This window comes from Carcharodon carcharias, chromosome 12, assembly GCF_017639515.1.
Source record: "Carcharodon carcharias isolate sCarCar2 chromosome 12, sCarCar2.pri, whole genome shotgun sequence".
In the NCBI taxonomy this organism is placed as follows: domain Eukaryota; kingdom Metazoa; phylum Chordata; class Chondrichthyes; order Lamniformes; family Lamnidae; genus Carcharodon; species Carcharodon carcharias.
This window is the reverse complement of record NC_054478.1, coordinates 57,055,331-57,078,105: the sequence shown is the minus strand read 5'-3', so window position 1 is coordinate 57,078,105 and position 22,775 is coordinate 57,055,331. Positions and strand designations below refer to the sequence as shown.

General features: G+C 41.4%; 1 protein-coding gene across 1 annotated transcript in view; it reads right to left on the bottom strand.

The window, feature by feature from the left end:
- The window catches only part of heg1 (heart development protein with EGF-like domains 1), a 116,983-nt gene that overhangs the window by 53,977 nt on the left and 40,231 nt on the right, over positions 1–22,775 (bottom strand). Inside the window, exon 2 of the mRNA XM_041200236.1 lies at positions 3,104–6,598. Within this exon, the coding sequence (XP_041056170.1) occupies positions 3,104–6,598 (3,495 nt within the window). The remainder of the gene's footprint in view (positions 1–3,103; positions 6,599–22,775) is intronic.

Here is a 22,775-nt window from a genome sequence, read left to right as displayed (position 1 = left end):
CTCTGTCAATGACCTCAATTGGCCATTGACAGGTCGGCGGATGCACAGCTGATTTTGCTGAGCCCCCGCCTACCTGAAAATTTAAAATGGGACGCAGTGACGTCGGGCCTTCAACCCCCCGCTCGCCAACTGGGAAATCCTGGCCATGGTCTTGTTGGGGTCAACTGGATGCGCTGTGGGGAGGGAGATTGGGTGGATGGCACTGGCTCTACACTACACCTAGTCTGACAATATGCCGAGCAATGAGTGGCCCTGGAAAGCCCTATCGCTCCATAACTTTCGAGGGTCTCCATGCCTACATCTCAGAGCTTTTCTTGTGTTTCACCCAAGTCCCAGTGTTGTGCATCCACCCCCATGAGCCAAGGTCATCAGGAGGAGGAAGAGATGTTCGAGGGTGCAGCATTGCATTGGACTCATGCAACAGACACCAGTGCAGATACATGTAACTCGACGGTCCCTGCACAGTAGTAGAGTTGATGACACAGAGTGTATCTGTGGAGGGCATAGATGTCCGTTACATCTCCCTGAACAGCTGCAGTCTTCTTCAGCAATAGTGCTTGGACATGTAAAGGTAGGTAAGCCTGTTGCAATATGCCCAGTGCTCCGGGTATCCACAGGTCCTCCTTGATTTTGGCTCCTGAGGTTCGCCTTCTTGCTGCCTGGGGACAGTTCCTTGTGTCATGTAACAATGCTGCTGGGCTACCTCGATGGTCTGTAGGTGAGAGGCAACAGGACCCACTTCCAGTAGCACCCTTCCTTTCTTGGGTTTGAATTTCTGCAACCTGGCTAAATGGCCTGATGCCTATTAGTGCAAATTTTTGCCTGAGTTGCCATGGAGCTCACCCCTGCTGCCTCCTCCTCCTTTGGGCAGCTCCAGCACTTTCCCTGGGTCTTTACTGATCACTTAAATGCAATGCTATGCTTACATATTGCACTTCATTAAACAGGAAAAACCAAGGTTCCAGTCCTTACTAAATTAAAGCAAAATTGGTCCTTCAGAGCTTTCAGGAGAATTAACTGTTCCTTTTACAGATCAAGAACCAATTACTAAATCACTTAAAGAGACATTCTTAATGAAGCTTAACAACTTCTTACAGTATGTTTTGCTTCAGTATATCAACCTAGAATAATGATGAATACTTTCCTCAGTCTAACATTGTGAAAAGAGGTGGTGTATTAACCACTGAAGAAATTTTAGTTTTGTAAAAGAACTGTGCAATGTTTAATGCTCAAATGCAATTTCCTCCCGTGTGTTTACTATTGTAATATAAATACAAACATAGTCAAAAAAAAGACTTGATGAAGATTGATTGGTAATGTTTGGAATGGGCTTGTTGAGTATTTTCACAAAGGAAGAAGATGTGGCCCCAGAATCCAACTGTGCTCTTTTTCCATTTATGTATCACTTCTGCTGCTCTGCTTTTTCTAGGTCTCTCATTGCTACCTTGGTCATTCTTTTATCTTGTTTCTGTATTTTTAGGGACATTTTACCTCTTTATATCACCTCTAAACTGTTTGTTAATGCATTTTGGGTCACATTTGTTTAGTCCAAACTTGTTGTTTTTCATCCTGCCCATTCAACTTGGAAGTTGTTCCACTTGTCTCCTATAAGTGTTCTTAAAAGTGTTGTTGCCAATTGTTTTAGTTGTTCTTTCACTTAATCAAACTTAGCCCTTCTAAAGTTCTATATCCTCTTGCTAGCATCTTCTGACCCCAGGTCGTGTTAAATTTTATCATATTATGGTCGTCATCCTCCAGAGATATTACAATAAGTATCCTGTCCATTATCTCAGTCTTTACCTGATCCAAATGAGAATTGTTTCAATTGCTTCTTTAGATGCAATCAGTCATAAAAAGTTATACATTGCATTTGCCAATTCTTATACAAAAAAAAACCTGGGCTTGAATTTTACCTTTGGTGGGCATGCCCAATCGGTGTGCCCGGAAGCGGTTGGGAAACGAACTCCCAACCGCGATTGGCAGCTGGCTGCGATTTCACACTGGCTGGCCAATTAATGGCCAGCTAGTGTGAACAGCACACTGAAAAGCTCAGCGCTGCCGGGGTGGGGGCAGGAAGGGGGTGGGCAATGACATCACCGTGGGCGTGGGTGAACGCTGCGAGGAAGCTCCCTGAAGGCAGGCAGCTGCCTGAAGGAGCTGGAGGCCTGTAGAAGGTAAAATAAAGGTTTTAAAAGCGGTATAAAAATGTCCATGCATTGTATTCAAGCACCTGAAAATATAGCTGATAAGAATGCTACCCAGATATTTATTTTACTTTTATTTCATAATGGATCTGATTCTACCCTTGGATGAGGTTTGATGAAAAATGTAAAGTCCGCCTGGCTGATTCGCCCGTCTGCGAATGGGCCATGATCATGGAGACAATTGAGCCATTAATGGGCTTAACTGCCCACTTAATTGTCAAAGGGCACCCTCCTGGCTTTGCGTGTGCCCGCCGTGTGAGTGTGCGGTGATGTCGGGACGCTCGCCTGGCGTCTTCGCGCATGATTTTATGCCTGCTTGGGTAGGCCACGCGCCTGCCCACAGGATATACGATTCTGCCCCTGGGGTTTTCCTAATTATTTCCATTTGAGCAACTTTCTTGTTTTCACATACCATTCATATCTCTGGAATTTGCCCTTTTTCATGTCAATCTGGGGCTCTGGTATTTTCTAGCATTTGTATTAAAGAAATGAACTTATAACTTATTCTGTAGCTTTTCCTCATTCATTGCATCAAAATTATTTACTTCTCAGGTATCCCTGCATATAAGTCTACACCACTACCTTACTGTTCACTCTGAATAATTCTATGTTAATTTGTATCCTCACTATTTAGCCATATTTCTGATATTTTAAAGGCATAGTTCCTACTGCCGCAACAGCCTCCAGTTCTGGCATCTTATTCACGTGGTTCTAATGTTCATGTATATACGTCTTAACAAAGATAATAATTATTACCTGCCAGTGGAACAACAGCCTGGAACTTCAGCAATTAATGATTAACCAAATCTAGTTAGGAAAACACAAAATATACCACTTCATATGATGTGAATTTTAAGAATGCTAGTTTCATCTAAATCATAGTCACAATTCTACATTACCTGTGGATACTGTAGAGATTTTAGGTATACTTGTACTGGTAATTTGAATCACAGTCATTGACTCAGGAGTAACTCTTCCTTTAGTAGTAGGAGACTTTGTGCTTGTCAGTGTTTTTGTAGGAGTAGTTGGTATCTCCGTGATACTTTCCAAAATGTTTGTGTTTGTTAGCATCATTGTACTAACTGGAGACCTTGTGCTAGTTGAGGTCCTTGTGCTAGTCGTAGACCTTGTGCTGGTCAAAAACTTCATGCCAACTGAAGTTCTTGTACTGGTTGGTTCAGTTGGCTTAATAACAGCAGTTGTAGGCAAGCTAGTCTCTGTTGTTTCATCTCCATTTAAAGTACTCATAAAAACAGCTGGACTAGTCCATTCAGTGGCAAATTCACTTCCTGTTGTACTAATTAGTGCAGGCTTTGGTGTGACAGCAGGAAGTTGTGAAAATGTAGTATATCTTCTTGTATGAGGCCCAGATGTTATTACAATTGGTGCTGAGGATGTTCTTCCTGCTTCTCTAATAGGCGGTTCCATGGTAGAAAATGACAAATGAGCACTTGTTATTATAGGCAGTGAAGTTCTGGGATAGTCTGGTGTTCCTTCGGGAAGTACACTCCTCAGAGTAGTGCTTCTTGTTGTTGTTCCTACAACTTGCGTTTTAACAAAGCTATTAATTTCCGATTCAGCTAAGTCTAGTTTAGAAGTATTAGCTGGAATAAAGTTAGAACTTAACTCTGTGAAATCATTCACTAAGCCTTCAAAATCTGACTGTATCGAAGACAATGTTGTTGTAATCAAGTTCTCAACATTGTATATTTCAGACAGAACTGTAGTATTTAAGAAATCATCTGTAATTCTGGAAAGTAAATGACTGGTTGCTGTTACAGTTTCAGCACCTGAGATAAAAAGGGAGTGACTTGTCAACCTTGAACCAATTGTCTGAGTATCAACTGACTGTGTGGAAGGTATACTCAATGACCTTACTGCGTCCAACCCAGTGGTAACATCATTAAAATCCATAGGTATGGATGTTGAATGTGAATGAATTGTCTCTTCAGAACTATTTGTTGCAGTGTTGAGTATTTCAGAGCTGCTCAATGAAGCACTTAAAGGATTTTCAGAATTATTTGGTGTAGAACTTTTAGAATCATTCAGTGAAGTACTTAGAGAGTTTTCAGAATAATTTTGAGCACTATTTAAAGCACTTTCTGAAACATTTGGTGAAATACTCACTCTTTCAGAATCATTCAATGAAGTACTTAAAGATCTTTTTGAATAATTCGGTGAAGTACTTAAAGATCCTTCAGTATCACTTGGTGAAGAGTTTGAAGAGTTTTCAAAAGCATTTACCAATGTACTTGACCATTCAGAATCATTTTGAGCATTAATAGTAAATCTTTTAGAATCTTCTGGCAAAGTACTTAAAGGTCTTTTAAAATCATTTGTTGAAGTACTTGATCTTTCAGAATTATTCAGTGATGTACTTAAAGATCTTTTAAAATCATTTGTTGAAGTACCTGATCTTTCAGAATCACGTGGTGGAGAGTTTGAGGAGTTTTCAAAAATATCTGTCAATGTGCTTGACCATTCAGAATCATTTTGAGCACTAACTGTAGATATTTTAGAAACATTTGGCAAAGTACTTAAAGGTCTTTTAAAATCATTCAGTGAAGTATTTGACCTTTCAGTGTCACTTGGTGAAGAGTCTAAAGAGTTTTCAAAAGCATCTATAAATGTGCTTGACCATTCAGAATCATTTTGAGCACTAATAGTAGATGTTTTAGAATAATTTGGCAAAGTACTTAAAGGTCTTTTAAAATCATTTGGTGAAGTACTTGACTTTTCAGAATCATTCGGTGATGTGCTTAAAGATCTCTTAAAATCATTCAATGAAGTATTTGACCTTTCAGTGTCACTTGGTGAACGGTCTGAAGAGTTTTCAAAATCATTTATCAATGTGCTTGACCATTCAGAATCATTTTGAGTACTAACTGTAGATATTTTAGAAACATTTGGCAAAGTACTTAAAGGTCTTTTAAAATCATTCAGTGAAGTATTTGACCTTTCAGTGTCACTTGGTGAACTGTTTGAAGAGTTTTCAAAATCATTTATCAATGTGCTTGACCATTCAGAATCATTTTGAGCACTAATAGTTTTAGAATAATTTGGTAAAGTACTTAAAGGTCTTTTAAAATCATTTGTTGAAGTACTTGACTTTTCAGAATCATTTGGTGATGTACTTAAAGATCTCTTAAAATCATTCAATGAAGTATTTGACCTTTCAGTGTCACTTGGTGAACGGTCTGAAGAGTTTTCAAAATCATTTATCAATGTGCTTGACCATTCAGAATCATTTTGAGCACTAATAGATATTTTAGAATCACTTAGCAAAGTACTTAAAGGTCTTTTAAAATCATTTGTTGAAGTACCTGATCTTTCAGAATCATGTGGTGGAGAGTTTGAAGAGTTTTCAAAAATATCTGTCAATGTGTTTGACCATTCAGAATCATTCTGGGCACTAACTGTAGATATTTTAGAATAATTTGACAAAGTACTTAACGATTTTTTAAAATCATTTGTTGAAGTACTTGGCCTTTCATTATCACTTGGTGAAGAGTTTGAAAATTTTTTAAAAGCATTTATCAATGTGCTTGACCATTCAGAATCATTTTGAGCACTAATAGTAGATATTTCAGAATCATTTGAAAAAGTACTTAAATGTCTTTTAAAATCATTTGTTGAAGTACTTGATCTTTCAGAATCATTTGGTGATGTGCTTAAAGATCTTTTAAAATAATTTGTTGAAGTACCTGATCTTTCAGAATCATTTGGTGAAATACTTAAAGATCTTTTAGTATAGTTCTGTATGCTATTTAAAGACCTCTCAGAAATATATTGTAAAATACTGGATACTTCAGAATCAGTTGGTGAAATACTTGAAGATCTTACTGAATTTTTCTGTTCAATAGTTAAGGATTTTTTAGATACATTTGGCAAAGTATTTAAAGGCATTTTTAAAACATTTGGTGCAGTATATAAAGGTCCTTCAGAAACACCAGGTGAAGCAGTTAACAATCTTTCATGATTATCAGTCCCTTCTGACACTGCGTCATAAAGCCTGCCTCCAAATTCTTCATCTGTTCTTGAAGTTTCATTGTCTAAAGATGATGTAAAAGGATGACTTCTAGAATCAAACAGATCTGTAGATATAATGTCTCTTGAAGGTACTGTAGAATATGAATGATTTGACGATTCAGAGTCAGTTGTAATACTTTCTTCAAATTCTGAAGTTGAAGTCATGGTTGGTGAATGACTTTGTGAACTGCTGGTAGCTGGCATAAAAGATATGGACAATCCATTTTTTTCCATAAATGTGCTATTAGGTAACAGATGAAGGTCCACTTCTCCAGTACTGGAGATATATGTGCTGTTATTTTGAGAATCATGAGTCCAGTTTTCTGACGTTATGCTACTGTATGTCTGATTTCTACTCCCAGGCCCTAAAAACAAAGAACAAAAAGCACTGTGGTCAACTCCAAACATCTTTTTGTTTTATTTATAGGTAGCAGGCTATTACAACAACAACAATTGAAAATGTCGAGTGACTGAAGTTTACAAGAAATTGCTCTAGAATATAATGTTAGGCATACACATAGAATGTCAAATGTGTGAGAATAAAATAGATCATAACATCGCTACTACTTCAGGAGTGTGTGAATTTGTACCATTGTAAAACTTTCTCAATTTCATTTCAGGTTTTAAAGTAGATTAAGACATGAAATGTGATGTTTCAAATATACATAAGTGGCACTGTCTTGTACTGAATAGCAATTAAATTACTTCTGCATTTGGCTATCAAAGGAAATGCCACTGCTGTACATGAGCTAATGATGATGAACTTGTATAATGGAGCAGTTAATTAGATAGAGCAAAGCTTTAAAGACCCGTGAACAAAAAAAATGTTGATCGTGATACATTCCCCAATATTGCTGAATCCAAATCCATATCTTAATTCTTGCTGTATGTTACCCAGCCTTGATCTTTGCTCCTTGTTACCTATACCATGCTGTAACCACCCCAACATTATCCAACTTTAGATCAACCTTAAACCACTCCCCACAATCCTTGAGCTTGAGCTCCCTCCACCAAAGAGTATTGATTCATCAGCTGAAGGAGGGTTGTAGGTGGTAATCAACAAGAGGTTTCCTTGCCCATGTTTGACTTGATGCCATGAGACTTAATTGGGTCTGGAGTTGAAGCTGAGGACTCCCGTGGCAACTCTCTCCCAACTGTATACCACTGTGCCGCCACCTCTGCTGGGTGTGTCCTGCCAGTGGGACAGGACATACCCAGGGATTGTGATAGTGGTGTCTGGGACATTATCTGTCAGGTATGATTCCGTGAGTATATCTTTGTCAGGCTGTTGCTTGACTAGTCTGTGAGACAGCTCTCCCAATTTTGGCACTAGCCCCCAGATGTCAGCAAGGAAGACTGCAGAGTCGACAGGGCTGAGTTTGCCGTTGTCATTTCTGGTGCCTAGGTTGATGCTGGGTGGTCCATCTGGTTTCACTCCTTTTAGACTTTGGAAATGGTTTGATACAACTGAATGGCTTGCTCGGCCATTTCAGAGGGTATTTAAGAGTCACCCACACTGCTGTGGGCCCAGAGTCACATGTAGGCCAGACCAGGTAAGAACAAAAGATTTCCTTCCCTAAAGGACATTAGCGCACCAGGTGAGTTTTTACAACAATTAGCAATGGTTTTATGGTCATCATTAGAACTTTAATTCCAGTTTTTTTTTAAATTGAATTTATCTGCCGTGGTGGGATTCAAACATAGGTCCCCACAGCATTATCCTGGGTCTCTGAATTACTAGTCCATTGACAATACCACTACGCCACCTCCTCCCCCAAATCACTACATTTTACGCCGTACAATTGAGTACATTACACAAAAATTAACAGGTAAGTGTTTATCTGCACCTTCTCGACTATCAGAAGACCAGAAGATTCCGCCCTAGATCCACAGCAATACTGTGGGCTGCTGGCACCACATATTCGCCCCATCCCGTACAATTCTCCCGTCCAACCCACTTCCTATGACTTACCTGTAGGCCAGCTCTCCCGAATTTTCCAGTGCCCTGACTGTTGAGCTGATTCGGTATGCCTGATTGAAGTCTGCAACTCGCTGGTTTTAAGTAAATAAGGGCTTGGGCTTAATTTGAAGCCTCAGATTGGTGTTTTTGCATGTTTCAGGCACGCTGCCCATTTTCTATCAGGTTTGGATGCAGAACCAATTTATTTGCCAATTTAGTGAACAAGTGGAGATCAAGGTGAGCACAACTGGCCAAATAAAGGGACATCCTAATATCATGAAGCAACTGAATGAGAACCATGCTCAGCTGTGTTCTCCTCTTTATGGTGAAGCCCACACAGCAGCATGTTTGCTCCCAGACTCATGGGTCTCATAACATCCAGATCCCAGTAAAGTCTGGAGCTGCCGTTCATTCTGTGCAATTTGCCAACTACTGCCATCAGAGACAGGGATGAAGGGAGGGAGGGAGGTGGATGCCTACAAGGAGCACAGCTGGTGGATGGCAGCAAACTCCAGTCTCCAAATCTCCATCCTCTCGGGTGACTGGTCATGGCTGACCATGCTGAAAAGTTTTGAAGTTACTTTGGAGCCAATTCACTGTGGGTCCCTCACCTGCATTATGGGCTGTTGAGTAGCAACCACTTTGAACCCTCCAGTTGTAGAAACTCCTGTAGGTCTCAGTCTAAGATGGCCTTCCTATTAGTGCAAGGCTGTGATCTGTCATTCTGGACACCCCAGCCAAGGTATATAATTTTCCCTAATGGACGCTGCAGAATCTGGTTAGAGCTGCTGATGCTTCATATGAATAACCTCATAGCCCTTGGCACAATCCAGCACACAGGCCCATTCTACTCTCTCTCACCTCATGGACTAATACCCCAGTCTTTCAATGAGGCTTGGTGCACTTTGTCAGGTTATCAGGAAGATATAATAATACTCATAATATTACTGGAATTTATTGTAAAGTAGAGTAATAGTGGGATGTGTCTATGTGTCTGTGTGTGTGATACTTAATTGAATTAGTCTGGATGCTTTGATGTAAGAAGAGAAGTTAGGTTTGAAAAGTTAACTAGGTAAACATGGGGAAGTTTAGAAACATAGGTGTCAAGAGAACATTTGTATTTTTAAATAAACCAGACTAGATTGTTTTCAAAAGAGGGAGTGAAACGTGTCACTTAGCCAGGTGAAGTTTAGAAAGAGTGTGTCAAAGACTACTGATAAAACTTAGTTCTATGAGAGGTTTTTATTATCAGGAAGATGAAGTCCAAAGACACAATGAAACAATGGGAATTGCATTCAAAGAGGGAAATATGTATAAAGAAGAGAAGACTGTTTGTAAGGGGAGGCATTTTAAGGTCTTACAAGTGTGGAAGTGCCTTCAGCAACTATGCCTCAAGCTGCTGTCGTCAAAGGACTGAAGTTAAGAAAACTCACTTTGAATTTGACTTGTTCAGGGTAGCATGTTTCTTTGCCTGAGTCTTTGAAAATCTATGTGTCTTACTGTTGCCTTAACGAAAGTGTAACTGGGAATTAGATTGATTAGGGGATTTGGAAGTTATCATTGTAGTATTTTGTATATCTATGTATGTAATTAAAAATCAATTCCCTCATTAATAAATGTTTATCTAGTTTTGCAAAACCTATAAGACTTGGTGTCTTATTACTACTGAATTCAAGGCACACACCTCAAAATTTATATAAACTGCAAAACAAGTTATGGCAGTTGTTTCAAGTTTCCCTTTGGGATTTAAATAAATCAACATTTAACATCAGCTGTGTCATAACAGAGGTCTACTGTGACCTTTGATAAGGAGATGAGCAAGCCAAACAAATCTCCATGTGATGCCTAACAAAGGCTTCAGTCAACTGCACACATACCTCTTTAATCCTACCCTCAATCCCTCTCGCAGTCAAGACTAACTTGCCTGTTGGCTCCGTACATGCAGCCTTCACCTACATGTTAGCTCAAAATGACAAATCACCAAGGATGGTCAGGAACAACTGGACATGCCCATACAGCTTTCTCCAAACATGTAGGGCAGCCTCTGGTTTTCTATTGTTAAGAAGACAGTGTACAGCTTCACCCTTTCAACCCAGAAACTGCATCTACAGCGCACCTTGCCATCACATAGCAGGTTTCACTCTCCTCAAGTACTCCATGCATCCACCCACATCTCAGGTCAGGGCAACTGCAGCAGGAGGTGCAATGACCTCACTGAACACTCTGCAAGACATCATTTTCAGAGCTCAGAACATATAGTGAGCTACAAGTAATGGCTTGCATGATGTGTGCCCAGGCCGCACACTCACAAATGATGGCAAGTGCATAATCAAAAACATGTGGGATTATTCAGTAAGCACTATATTGGCAAGGGGCAAGAACTAAATTTCATTCTCAGATTCCGATGGATGCCCAAATTCCTCATTTTTAAATGCCCACGACATTGAAGAAACTAACAGCAAGATGGAATCCAGGACTGCAATCCCAAACTGCAAGCGAACATCTATTTACTAGTGCCGAAAGTATATACAATGGTTATACACCTCTGCCTCCATAACTTCTATATCTTTCTTTTTCTATTATTACATCTAGCTGCAGCCCCAACATCTTCAGCCGAGGTGGAAGCAGCCTGCTCACTGCGATGCCCTGTTGACTGTGATGACTTTGGCGGGCATCCTCTGGTGGCCTGAGGCCTAGGGGGCCTGGTCCTGCAAAGGGTCTTCTGCTGAGATGCAGGTGCACCCTCCTCAGCCTGATCTGCTGGAGGCGAGGGGGTCACTGGCAGAGGGAAGGTGGAGCAGCAGGGCACCCTTGGAGTGCCCTGGGCTGAAGCCCCAAGGGTGCCTGGCTGGTGCTCCTCCTCCCTGTGGGTGCCCGATGGCATCTCCCTAACTCCTTGAGAAGAAGGGGCACCTGGAGGAAGGTCGAGGTGCCCCATCCCCCTGTCACCTCACCAGTGCAGCACTGCATTCATGGCTAGACAAATGGATTGCAGGGTTGAGCACACGTCCGCAGCCACCGTGTTCTGCTGGACCTGGTCTCCAAGACGGCTGCCACCTTTTCCAAGGAGGCAACTAAATGCTCGCATGCCGGATCCACAACATCAGACAGAATGTGGACAGACTCCTCCATCCCTTGGTCCAGTCTGCACATGGCCTCTGGCATTTCTGCCTAATGTTCCCCTGCCTATCACTGCATCTCTAACATATCTCTCATGGCCAAGTCCAGAGGCTCATCATCGACATGGGGCTGAGGGGCCTGATCTTCAGCAGTCCTCCAAATGTCAGAGACCTCGGATGTCACTTCCTCCACCAGCTGTGGACCCGTATTAGATTGTGACCCTGAGCTTAGTCTAGAATGTGTACCCACTGAGGTGAGTGTATCTGCGCTGGTGGAGGGTGCAGGTGAACACTGTGAAGATGCATCCTCTGAGGCATCATCCTCAGAGGTGGGGTTGGAGATGGAGCTGTGACTGGTCACTGTTATGGGACTCTGCCTTTTCTTGCAGGCACTAGGAATGGGGAAAAGAAAGATTTAGTGGATGCCTAAACAGGCTCCTTAATTAAAGCAATTTGTTACTCTGTAGGTGCATCTGACAACTGCAGAGTGGAGGCTTCCACATTGGCTTCCTGGAGGAGTCCCATCTTGCCTTCGACACAGGAATGGTCCTGCTCCTCCCCGGCTATCTCGGCAGCCCTGCTCCTCAAAATAGAGAGGACTCAAATGTCCAGAATGCCGCTTCCGGTCTTGTCCTGCTCCCTCTTATTGTGGGTGTTCTTGTCTTGCAAACAGACAGAAAGATTGAGTGTCGTCCCAAAGAGTGCATGAGCAGTTTAGGAGCATGCAAGCCTATGGCAGCTCCTGAGCCCTCCCCGGGAAGTGATTAACAAGCAGGACGTCCTGCAACTGATGGAACATTGACAGCATGATGTGGATGGTACACATGCAGTGCACATGTCTCGTCTGCTGCTGAGTCCTGCAACTCAAACTCCTGTCTGATATCCCTGTGCACTCACACACTTAGACAGCCTGATGCCCTTAAGCATGTCAGTTTGCAGTGAGACACTGGCAATTACCCTGGCGGAGAGCAGCAGGTCATTCATCCTCTTTGTGCACCCCTGGGCAGTTCTTTGGAGGCACTAACCTCTGCTGCAACCTCTATCCAGACTGTCGTGTTCAGATGGGAGAGCCTCCTGCTGCCATCCCTGGAAAACAGCACCTCCTGTCTTTCCTGAATGGCCTGGAGGAGAATTTCCAGGGAGGCTTTACTGAACGATGAGGCCACATGTTGTCTAGCCTGCGACATCCTGGTCTCAGCAGAATCCAGAGCTCCAGGCCTAGTGAGTGAATGGCTGTCCAGGTGTCCTTTAAATATGGCGCCCGGACCTTCAACCCCATGAGGTAATGGTGAGGAAGGAGACTTCCTGCCTGCCCCTGCTGTGAGATTTGGTGAGCTCCTCAAAAATGTATATGTAATGCTGAACAGCGTGAGATCGCATTTCCACCACCACCACCGACCGCCACACCGAATTTTAATTCTGCACCCACCACTGAGCTTAGACTCCAGAATGGAAGATTCTGGCCTAGGATTCTGCTCCTCCTGACTCCACATTAATTTCTGTGAAAAACTCTTCACTTAGCTTTTCAGAATCACTGTTTAGCTTCTATAGACCCATGCTCTGCCCAGTTTATGCCACATTTGGTAATGACATTCTAAAACAAGTATCAGGCCCCTGATTAGCATCTCCAGTGGTTCTGATGCCTGTTTTAGGCCTGGACACTTCTACAGGGGGATTTCACATGAAAGATTATGAACATAAATTGATCCCCTCCAACTCCAATTCTTTAAAAAAAAGACTTGCATTTATAAAGTGCTTTTCACAACCACTGCACACCTCAAAGAGCTTTACTGCCCACTAAATCCCTTTGACGTGTAGTCACCATTGTAACATTGGAAAAGGGTGTGCTGGTACCAATTTCTCCTCCTATAATTCTAGGTGCAAGAAACTATGGGAAAAAAAATTGCCATCTTCTACTTTTGGGCTTGACAGTTATGAAAATGATGAATAAATTGAGTAAAAAAATAAAATCATTGTGGATCCTTTCATGCTCTTTTTGAAGATATTGTGGAGTAAATGTTATGAATCTACGCTCTCAGCACAAGGCTTCACCTATTCATATATGATAGGGAAAGACCTGCAGGATTTTAGTGGAAGGGCCTGTTGATTTCCTTGCAAATATTCCCAATATCCATGCTTGGCAGGAAAAGCTTCACAGTGGGAGTCCAAATTCATAAAATTATTCCTTATACCTTCTTGTCTGAAAACTAACTGACACTTTCACATAGGTTCCTGTGACTCTGCTAACCTGGATAAACGTTCTCCATCATTGAGCAGCACATTCACAAATGACCAGCTACTGGAATACAATGATAACTCAGACATTTCTTCTCAGCAAAAAGATTCTGCATTGGAAAGACGTATGGAATGACAAAGGTACTATACCTTGCGAAGGTATAGTAAAGAGAAGAAAGGATTTTTTTGTCGGATTTTGTCAAAAGCAAGATAGGCGTGAGAATGTCAAAATGTTCGTGTTCATAGGTCTGGTGCTTTCCGATTATTTATCTGAAACTCCTAAAACATTGCTGACAAGTTTGTTGATGTTACAGGATGGAAAACAATCCCCCTTTTGAACACCCACATAAACAAAATCAAAAACAGAGCTAATCCAGAATTTATACATAACTCTGCACAAATTTAGATGGAAAATTGTACAGTATATTTCAACTAGGACCTTTTAAGAATAGAAGCAGTGTTACTCAGGGCATGTTGATTATACATAATATAAAATGAAGATTATCAACCTAAAATGTTGAACTGGATTCTCAAATGGCTGTGGCCTTGAGACCAGGCACAAATTCAAAATCGCAGTCCCAGAGGTCATCATTGGATCCAGATGCCTCCAGGCAGTTTGAAATTTTTGAAGGGCAGTTGGGTTGTGGTGGTGGTGGTGGTGGTGTGTGTGGTGAAACAGAATACTCACTCGCTGCCAATTAACAGCCCATTAAGCTCTTGTTATGGAGACTGTACAGTCAAGAATTCAATTTTTAATTTTTATGACGGCAAACCCAAACAATCCGGTGCATGTTAATGCACAGCTGTCAGGTTTGCCATTGGGCTGAAGAAAGGTTAATCTTGGGACAGAGAAATTTTTCGGGTCTTTAGGTAATCTGGCAGAAATGTGTGAATTACCTTTGTTTGGCCCAGTTGCTGTCTTGAGCAATCATATAGCCTCTATGACCTTCTGATATGCCAGCTGCTCTCTATGACAAGACAGTGGCAGGCCCCAACATGGCTGCCAACTGTCTTTGCTGCTGGCAGCAGGCAGGCAGCTCCCACCTCCTGGAGGTTCTTGGTGCTACTAAATGGGTGCCAAGCTCGCCTCCTGCCCAATTCAGGTATTTAATTTTAAAAATAGCTTCACGAGAGCAACGCAGTTGAGATACAGGATCGGGATTCCGAATTCATCCGGGTGTTGGGTTCCTGACCCCACTTTGAACATCCAGCCCATTAACACTGTTTCTCTCACCATAAAAGCTGCCTGACTTGCTGAGTGTTTCTAGCATTTTCTGTTTTTATTTCAGATTTCCAGCATCTGCTTTTATAGATTGATTATATGCTTCTTGAGAAGGGTGGCACAATGTATTATTCTGTTACTAAAGTGGATCGGTCTCCATTTGGGGCCAAAAAGTCTACAGTTATTAAGCAAACACAGGCTCAGTTCATTCAAAGATTAGTTGTTGATTGATCAGTAATTACTTAATTCCATTTATTTTTGCTTGTCAACCTATTCAAAAAAGATAAAATAATTAAAATGAATGCATTTATTTCTTAAAGAAGGTGGATATTATATAGGAAATTAAAAAGACATATTAAGATGAATCATTTATTAATTACATGATCCTTCTTAAGTAGATGCAACATGTACCTAAATAAGATTTGTTTGGTTGCTGGAAAAGCAACCCAGTAGCAGATATTTTAATGTTGTGAATAGGAAGAATGGGTATATTTTGTAAATCTAAAGATAAACTATTTTATCTATTTAGACTGTGTGAAGGGATCACACTTCTCATTGAGACTGATAGAAAATCAAAGGAGTCGCAGTCACTCTTGTGCACCTCATGGTTAGTTCAAGATTGCTACCTCCAGGGGCCTGGCACCCAGTCATGGTTCTCCCTCTGCGCTGGAGAATAGTTTATGTCACAGAAGGACTTTAAGAAGTGGAGAAAAATAAATGTAAAATGAGGAAAATATAAATAGATAGCTAATTGTCCTTGTACTGCAATCCTTTAAACATTTCTATTTGATTATATAAATGTTGATATCTAAGTAACCTGTCATGTACAATATATTTGAAACCCTTGTGCAAAACTGTGATTTAGCTGACTTTTAGTACACAGAGAAGTTGAATAAAATCAAAACTGTTTCAGTATTAATTTACGATGGCCATTGGAACTACAATCCATTGTTGTAGTCATTAACCCACAATAATGTGTAGGGAAATGTAGTTTTAGCGTGATTAAAATAAACTCAAAGACCACTTGTACAGTTCATGCTTCTACAGAAGGTGGCGCTGTGACGGTCAATCATTTGTCAACAGGCAGGAAACCCTTGCAGTGGACTGTTTTGAAAACTTACTGCGGATGTGGTAATTACGGGTGGGGAACAATTGGCAGCAACAGGGGGTCTAGGTTAACAAAAGCTCTAGCACTAAATATGGAGGTTACACAGTGCAAGGGGATTTGAGATTTCCTTCCTATCGTTTGTTCTTGCAGAGACAGTGATTAGAAGTCTTCATTAAAAAAATACATTCCTCTCATATCTTAGACCAAAGGAGCTAGGGAGAAGCAGCTAGAGAGAAGTTCAGGATTTCTTGTTTTCTTCATGCTGACGTTGACAGCAATAGCATTCATTCATGTCCAAAGTTCCCAGGTATATTGCTTTACAAATTCCTGTTATGATATTTGTCCTGAAACAACAACATGGGGAATTTATGCAGAGAGACACCTTTGACCACAAGTCCATCAGGCAGTGGTCAGCACATAACGTCTTGGAGGCCCTGCGGGAAAAGGAGAGGGCAGATCCTGTGCGATGGTTCCCCGGTCAAAGTCATTTGGCAGAATGTCTCATCGTCAGAACTTTCCGACAAGCACCAAGAAGTAGCTTGGCTGGTGGTGAGAAAGGCCCTCCCCGTCAGATCCTTCCTACACACCAGGAGTCTCATCCCCTCTGCACGTTGTCCTCGAGGTGGCTGTGGTGGGGACAAGACCGTTGTTCACCTTCTTGTGGATTGTGCCTTTGCAAAGAAGGTCTGGAGAGAGATGCAGTGGTTTCTGTCGAGGTTCATCCCAAGCAGTTCTGTGAAATAGGACTCTGTGCTCTACGGGCTGTTCCCAGGGAGACACACAGAGACGAACATCAACTGCAGCTGGAGGATCATCAACTCGGTGAAAGACGCTCTTTGGTCTGCCCGAAACTTGTTGGTCTTCCAGCGCAAAGAGTTGTCCCCGACCGAGTATTGCAGACTGGCACATTCCAAGGTCCAGGACTACGTGCTGAGGGACACACTAAGGCTTGGGGCAGCAGCCACAAAGGCGCAATGGGGAAAGGTCGCTGTCTAAGGCCTTTCTGCCACAGAGCGCCAAGGGGCTGGGAACTGTTGAGAGCCCCTCGGGCTGCACAGACAATCAGACAATGGTACTGGAGTTATCAACATATATCATGTTGCACTCTGAGGTACTCTAGTACAATTATAATACAATTAGTATTCAATGCAGACATTCATTTTGAGCTGTGCAAAAAAAAAATAACATGGCAACTTTGGTAATTTTGATCAAATATAATTTTTCCAAATGGCCATTATTGAAAAGATGAAAATCAACAGTTTTCAGTATTCACCAATTTTTACAATTCATTTTGTTTTGGAAGTTGATACAATTAAGCATTGTGCTTTATGTCAGACATGGCTCAGCTGATAGCAACTTGTCTTCGAGTTAAAAGTTGTAGGTTCACTTCCCTGTTCAGAGACTTGAACATGTAAATTATAAAAGATTCGGTGGTGCTATTTTGAAGGAGGGGAGTTCTCTCCAGTGTCTTGGCCAATAGTTATCACCCAATCATTAAAAGCAGATTACCTGGTCATTATTACATGTTGTTTGTAAGAGCTTGCTGGGTTCAAATTGGCTGCTGTGTTTTCTACATTACAACACTTCAAAAAGTAAAGCACTTTGGGATAGTCTGAGGTTGTCAAAAGTGCTATACATATATACATATATATATAATTCTTTCATTTTTAACCACTTGTAACAATCTCTGTAATGTATAACCTATATTCTGATCACCAATGTATTCTGTTCAGCACTTAAATCTTCTGGATTTAGAAATGGGCCTTAGGTCACTTATTTGCATATTCAAGAGCCTAATACGTGCTTCAAGTCTGTGCTCTGCGCACCTGTTTTTATCTATATCAACCTGGCTGATGCAGCACTCCTGGCTCGTAATGAGTGCCCTCCTCCTGCTGAACATATTAGACCCTGAAGCGCCTGTAAAAAGGGCACAGCGTATAGAATTTTTAAGCTCTTGTTTTTAAATGAAATGGGATCTTAATCCTTTTCTGCCCAGATTTTTCTGTACTCTACTGAATGTGAGTTCTCCACTGTCCTGGTTACTTTGTTTTTTTTTATTCATTCATGGGGCATGAGAGTCACTGGTTAGGCCAGCATTTATTGCCCATCCCTAATTGCCTTTGAGAAGGTGGTGAGCCGTCTTCTGGCTAATAACCAGTTTCCAACATAGGGTATGCAGCAGAATGTCTTCCTTTGGTGGGCTTCCAAAATCCAGGCCTGAGCTGTGGACTATTTTTCTAGCAAAAAGGGGGTTTGCAGGTGGTTGCAGTGAGGGAGGACTTCGGCCTATACGTACCAATTACTGAGTTCTTTTGAAGGGGAGTAAGCTTGGTGGCAGGCACACATTTTTGCCAAAGTGTCTTATATGAGAACTTAGATTAGACATTAAGTGATGGGTAAGTCTGGTGCGTGGCATTGGATTTAGTCATCTCGACATCTGTAATGAAGTAAGCTTTCCTGTGTGAGGCCCTTCCAGTATGCTGAAAGCAGATGCCCGACGTGTAAACTTAGAAAAAAGCAAAATACTGCGGATGCTGTAAATCTGAAACAAAAACAGAAAATGCTGGAAAAACTCAGTAGGTCTGACAGCATCTGTGGAGAGGGAAAAACAAAATTAACATTTCGAGTTTGTATGACTCTGAAGAAGGGTCATAGGGGTTGAAAGATTAACTTGGTTTTTCTCTCTCCACAGATGCTATCAGACCTGTAGAGTTTTTCCAGCATTTTCTGTATAAGTTTTGAATCTGGCTTTACAGGTGCCGGAATCAATGATTTGGAGTCAGTGTGTGGAAACACACCCCTATATATCCAGAGTTCAGTGACTATCATGATTTAGTTGTCAAGAAGCAGCTGCTGAGGGTCTACACCTTTAGCTGGAAGAATCAATGTCCAACGGAGTGTGGTCAGGTGAATTGTGGGAATGCAATCTTCTGGTGGGTTGTAATGTTCACCATCTTGCTCACGAGGAGCTCCTGGTACTTGTTTTTCACTGAGCAAGGGCTCAAACCCATGCTTGTGAGTTTGCTAATCATTAATTGTGATGGTGACATAGTGGTAATGTCACTAGGCTAATAATCCAGAGGCTCAGGCTAATGCTCTGGGGACATGGGTTCAAATCCCACCACATGGAATTTTATTTCAATGAATAAATCTGGAATTGAAGGCCAGTCTCAGTAATGTTGACCATTACAACAATCATCATTTTCTGTTAAAAAAAACCCGTTTGGTTCACTAATGTCCTTTAGGGAAGGAAATCTGCCATCCTTACCTAGTCTGGCCCACATGTGACTCCAGACCCACAGCAATGTAGTTGACTCTGAACTGCCCTCTGAAATTGCCTAGCAAGCCACTTAATTCAAGGACAATTAGGGATGGGCTACAAAATGCTGGCCCTGCCTGCGAAGCCCACACCCTATGAAAGCATACAAGAATCAACAATTAGCAACTATCCCATTTGGAGTGAGATAATTTGGGGTGTTGAGGTGATTGTAAAATAATGTGTCTATGAAGAAAGTTTAAAACCAAGTCAGGCTGTTTGACGGTAATCCAATGGCAAAACCAGGGCACCGTTGGGAATGAACACAGTCAGTCTGGCTCAGCAATGGAGTTCTGGAGAGAAAGGCCTGACTGTGGGGACTGGAATTTGTCCTATTAAGTTCCAGGTTGCTCTGCAAGCCAATGGGAGTTACTAAACTTCAGGTCTGCAAATCTGTACCTAAACTCTGTAAAATTAAATGATGCGCCAATGTAAAAAAGCAGCAAAATCTGCAAACACTGGAAAATGGAGTAAAGTTGCATCAACCTGACATACATGAACACAATTCTATCTACAGGACGCACTGCAACAAATCACCGAAGTTTGTTCTGCAGCACATCACAAATTCTCAGCATCCACCAGCTAGTAGGACAAAGGCAGCAGACGCATAGGAACCCCAGCACCTCCAAGTTCCCATCCAACTGATGCATGCTCTGGACTCAATATATAGTAGCATTACCTCATCGTAGCTGGATCAAAATCCTTGAAATTTCTAGCTACTGGCTTTGTGGGAGTAACATCATTACATGGACTGCAGCAGGTCAAGAAGAAGGTTCATCACCACCTCCTCAAGAGCAACTAGGGATGGCCAATAAACATTGGCCTTGCCAGTGACATTGATATCTGGAGAATTAATACTAAAAAAAATTATGGATCCTTTTGTACACAACATTTGATTCATAATATACAATACAAGGATTTAAATGTGTGAAGAAGCTTAACTACTGCAGTATTAAATTTATTTTACTGAATGAAAATTAACATTTCTTGGAGGAAACAAACATTCACCCCATCGCAAAGACTCTCCTGTCATTGGTCTGAATGTTCATGAGACATTACTATTTATTTAGGTATTTTTCATTGTTGTACACTGAAGAAACGTAAGTATTTCATCTGCCACACAGCTGGGAGAGCAATGCAAATGGAACATAGTGCCGAATTACTGTACATCAACCAGAGAGACAATCTGTTCAAACTTACACATAGATTTTTGCCAGAAAATATTATTGCAAGTATATGTAGCATATGGTTCATTCTCTATCAAGCTGGCTTCACTTTTTCCCTCCGGAATACGTGTCTAATCTTATAAATATCCCTGAAAAACTCTCCCAGTTTTGTAATTCAAAAACTTTCCCACTAGAAATAACCTGAAAAATTAAACAATTTAGCAAAGAAACAATCTTTAATAAATATAATTATTACAAGTTGAGTGGAATAACCAATCAGGAACAACCATTATACACAAAATAGTTCAATGGAAAGTATGGGCAAAAAATATCCTACAAATCCTAAGGGTAAATCTGCTTTGTGATAACCTCCGACCTAAATTAAATTTTTGTTACACGTTGGTTATTTGATTTAAAACAGATGTTAGTCTAGTTCAGTAATAAAAAAAGCAACAAAATAAATGGTGAAACTCCTGGACACTGGTGATGAGGTCATGTGGGAACAGTGGTTACAAAGGAATTCACTGACCGATTGCTTGGAAGGCTGTATATGTTGTAGAATCACACTTTGCAGACACATAAAGTGATTACTGTGTAATATGTAGGTAGCAGTTGTATGTAATTCTGCTTTGGAAACGTTTGGAATGATAATACAAAATATTTGTTTTTATTTCATAAAGCAGCTAAAGGAATACATTATTCAACGTGAGGTAGTCCATTAAATCCAGCAATAGATTGTTTCTCAGCACTCGCACACCGTCACTGAGAAGCTGGGATTCGAACTCACATGCCGTCACTGCACAGGAATTGCCTTCTCTCAGCCAGGTCACTACGGGGTTACACAGCAGTGGTTGCTCTATCACAGGAGGCAGATTAGTGCTGCCCTTCAAGACCCGTTGGCTGATTACAGAGCACATAAATAGTTGCTATGGAGATGTCCATAACCCAGCTGAAGGAGGAAGGGTGGGACAGCAGGCAGTATTTTAGGAAACTAAAATGGGAAGTAGACAAAGAAAACTCGAAAGATCTAAGAAAAAAAATGCAATGTGTCGCCAATTTTAAAGGGAATTGTGCGTGCACACAGAGGGGGGGCGGTTAGGTGAGTGCCAAACAGCCTTTATCTTGGCAATGAAACCCAAGCAAATTTAATGCCCAGGCCCTATCTTCATGCCCCCGTCAGCTGCCCATCCAAAGTGCCAAGCAGGCCGGAATGGAATTTCGGGTGGAAACTGACACAGCCGCTCCCAAAGGATCCAGTTAGCAGCCGTTGCCAAGGCTGAAGTAGCAGCGGATTACAATGTGTTAGCTAAAAATGAAGATAAAGGAAGCTCCATGTGCAGGCTTGAGGCCACTTCTATTGCTGACTGTGTCAACTCTATGATGCATATTTGCAGCGGATATCCTTGCAACAGATGACATAGCCCTGACTGTGCTTCTATGCTGACCTAGGCTCTGTGAAGACATTTTCCCACAGCCATAACTAGGTAGAAACAATAGTGCCAGTAAATATGGCTGGTGCCATCTTAGTAGGTATGGTTAATCGGACTCTGCTGCCTGATGATCACTATGATGTGAGAAAGGTAAAAGATTCCAACGGGGAGACACATTGATGTCAGCAATGATGCTGCGCAAAAGTGTAAAGGGCACAAAAAGATATGGGAGGCATTGAAATGCACTGCCACATAATTTAGATATCAAAATGAAGGTGCTGCCATTTTAAAGCAGGAACTACCTTTACCTTTTAGCTCTGAAGGAGAGTCATGTGGACTCAAAACATTAACTCTGTTTCTCTCTCCACAGATGCTGTCAGACCTGCTGAGTTTTTCTAGCACTTTCTGTCTTTATTTGCCACCTTTACCCAGCCTATCTTCACCACACCTCGCCCTTCCTTGGGCTGCCACTGTGCACAAAAGGGATGGAGACACATTGTTACAAGGCTCTGCTCCTTTTTCCTGTCTGTCACACCCATGAACTGAAATACATGAGCTAGTCCCAACAAAAAAATAATGTTCAGTGTTTCCAGAAGTCAAAAGGCCATCAAAATGGCAAAAGTCACATTACTTAAGATTCAATAAGCAAAATAGGAAAGGGTCAGTACCTACATGGTTTTTAAATAGTGTAATGCCAATGAAAAGCCACCAATGGTATCTGTGTAAGATGCCATAATTATCATCCCTTTCCCCCTGAGGATTTTCCACAGTTTAGGCTTGTGAGAGCAATCAACAAATAATCTTATTGAAAACTTTGCCCTTGGGCTCTTTACTTGAAATGGTCAGATAGCAGCTCCCTGATTGAATAGCCATTGTTTTATGCTGCATTTATACTGCCTGTGCTGCTTCAGTGCAATGCCAATTGTTATAGTCATACAAGCCAACAACTCTGAATTGTACAGCCAGCCAATTGTCCGTAGTAAGGG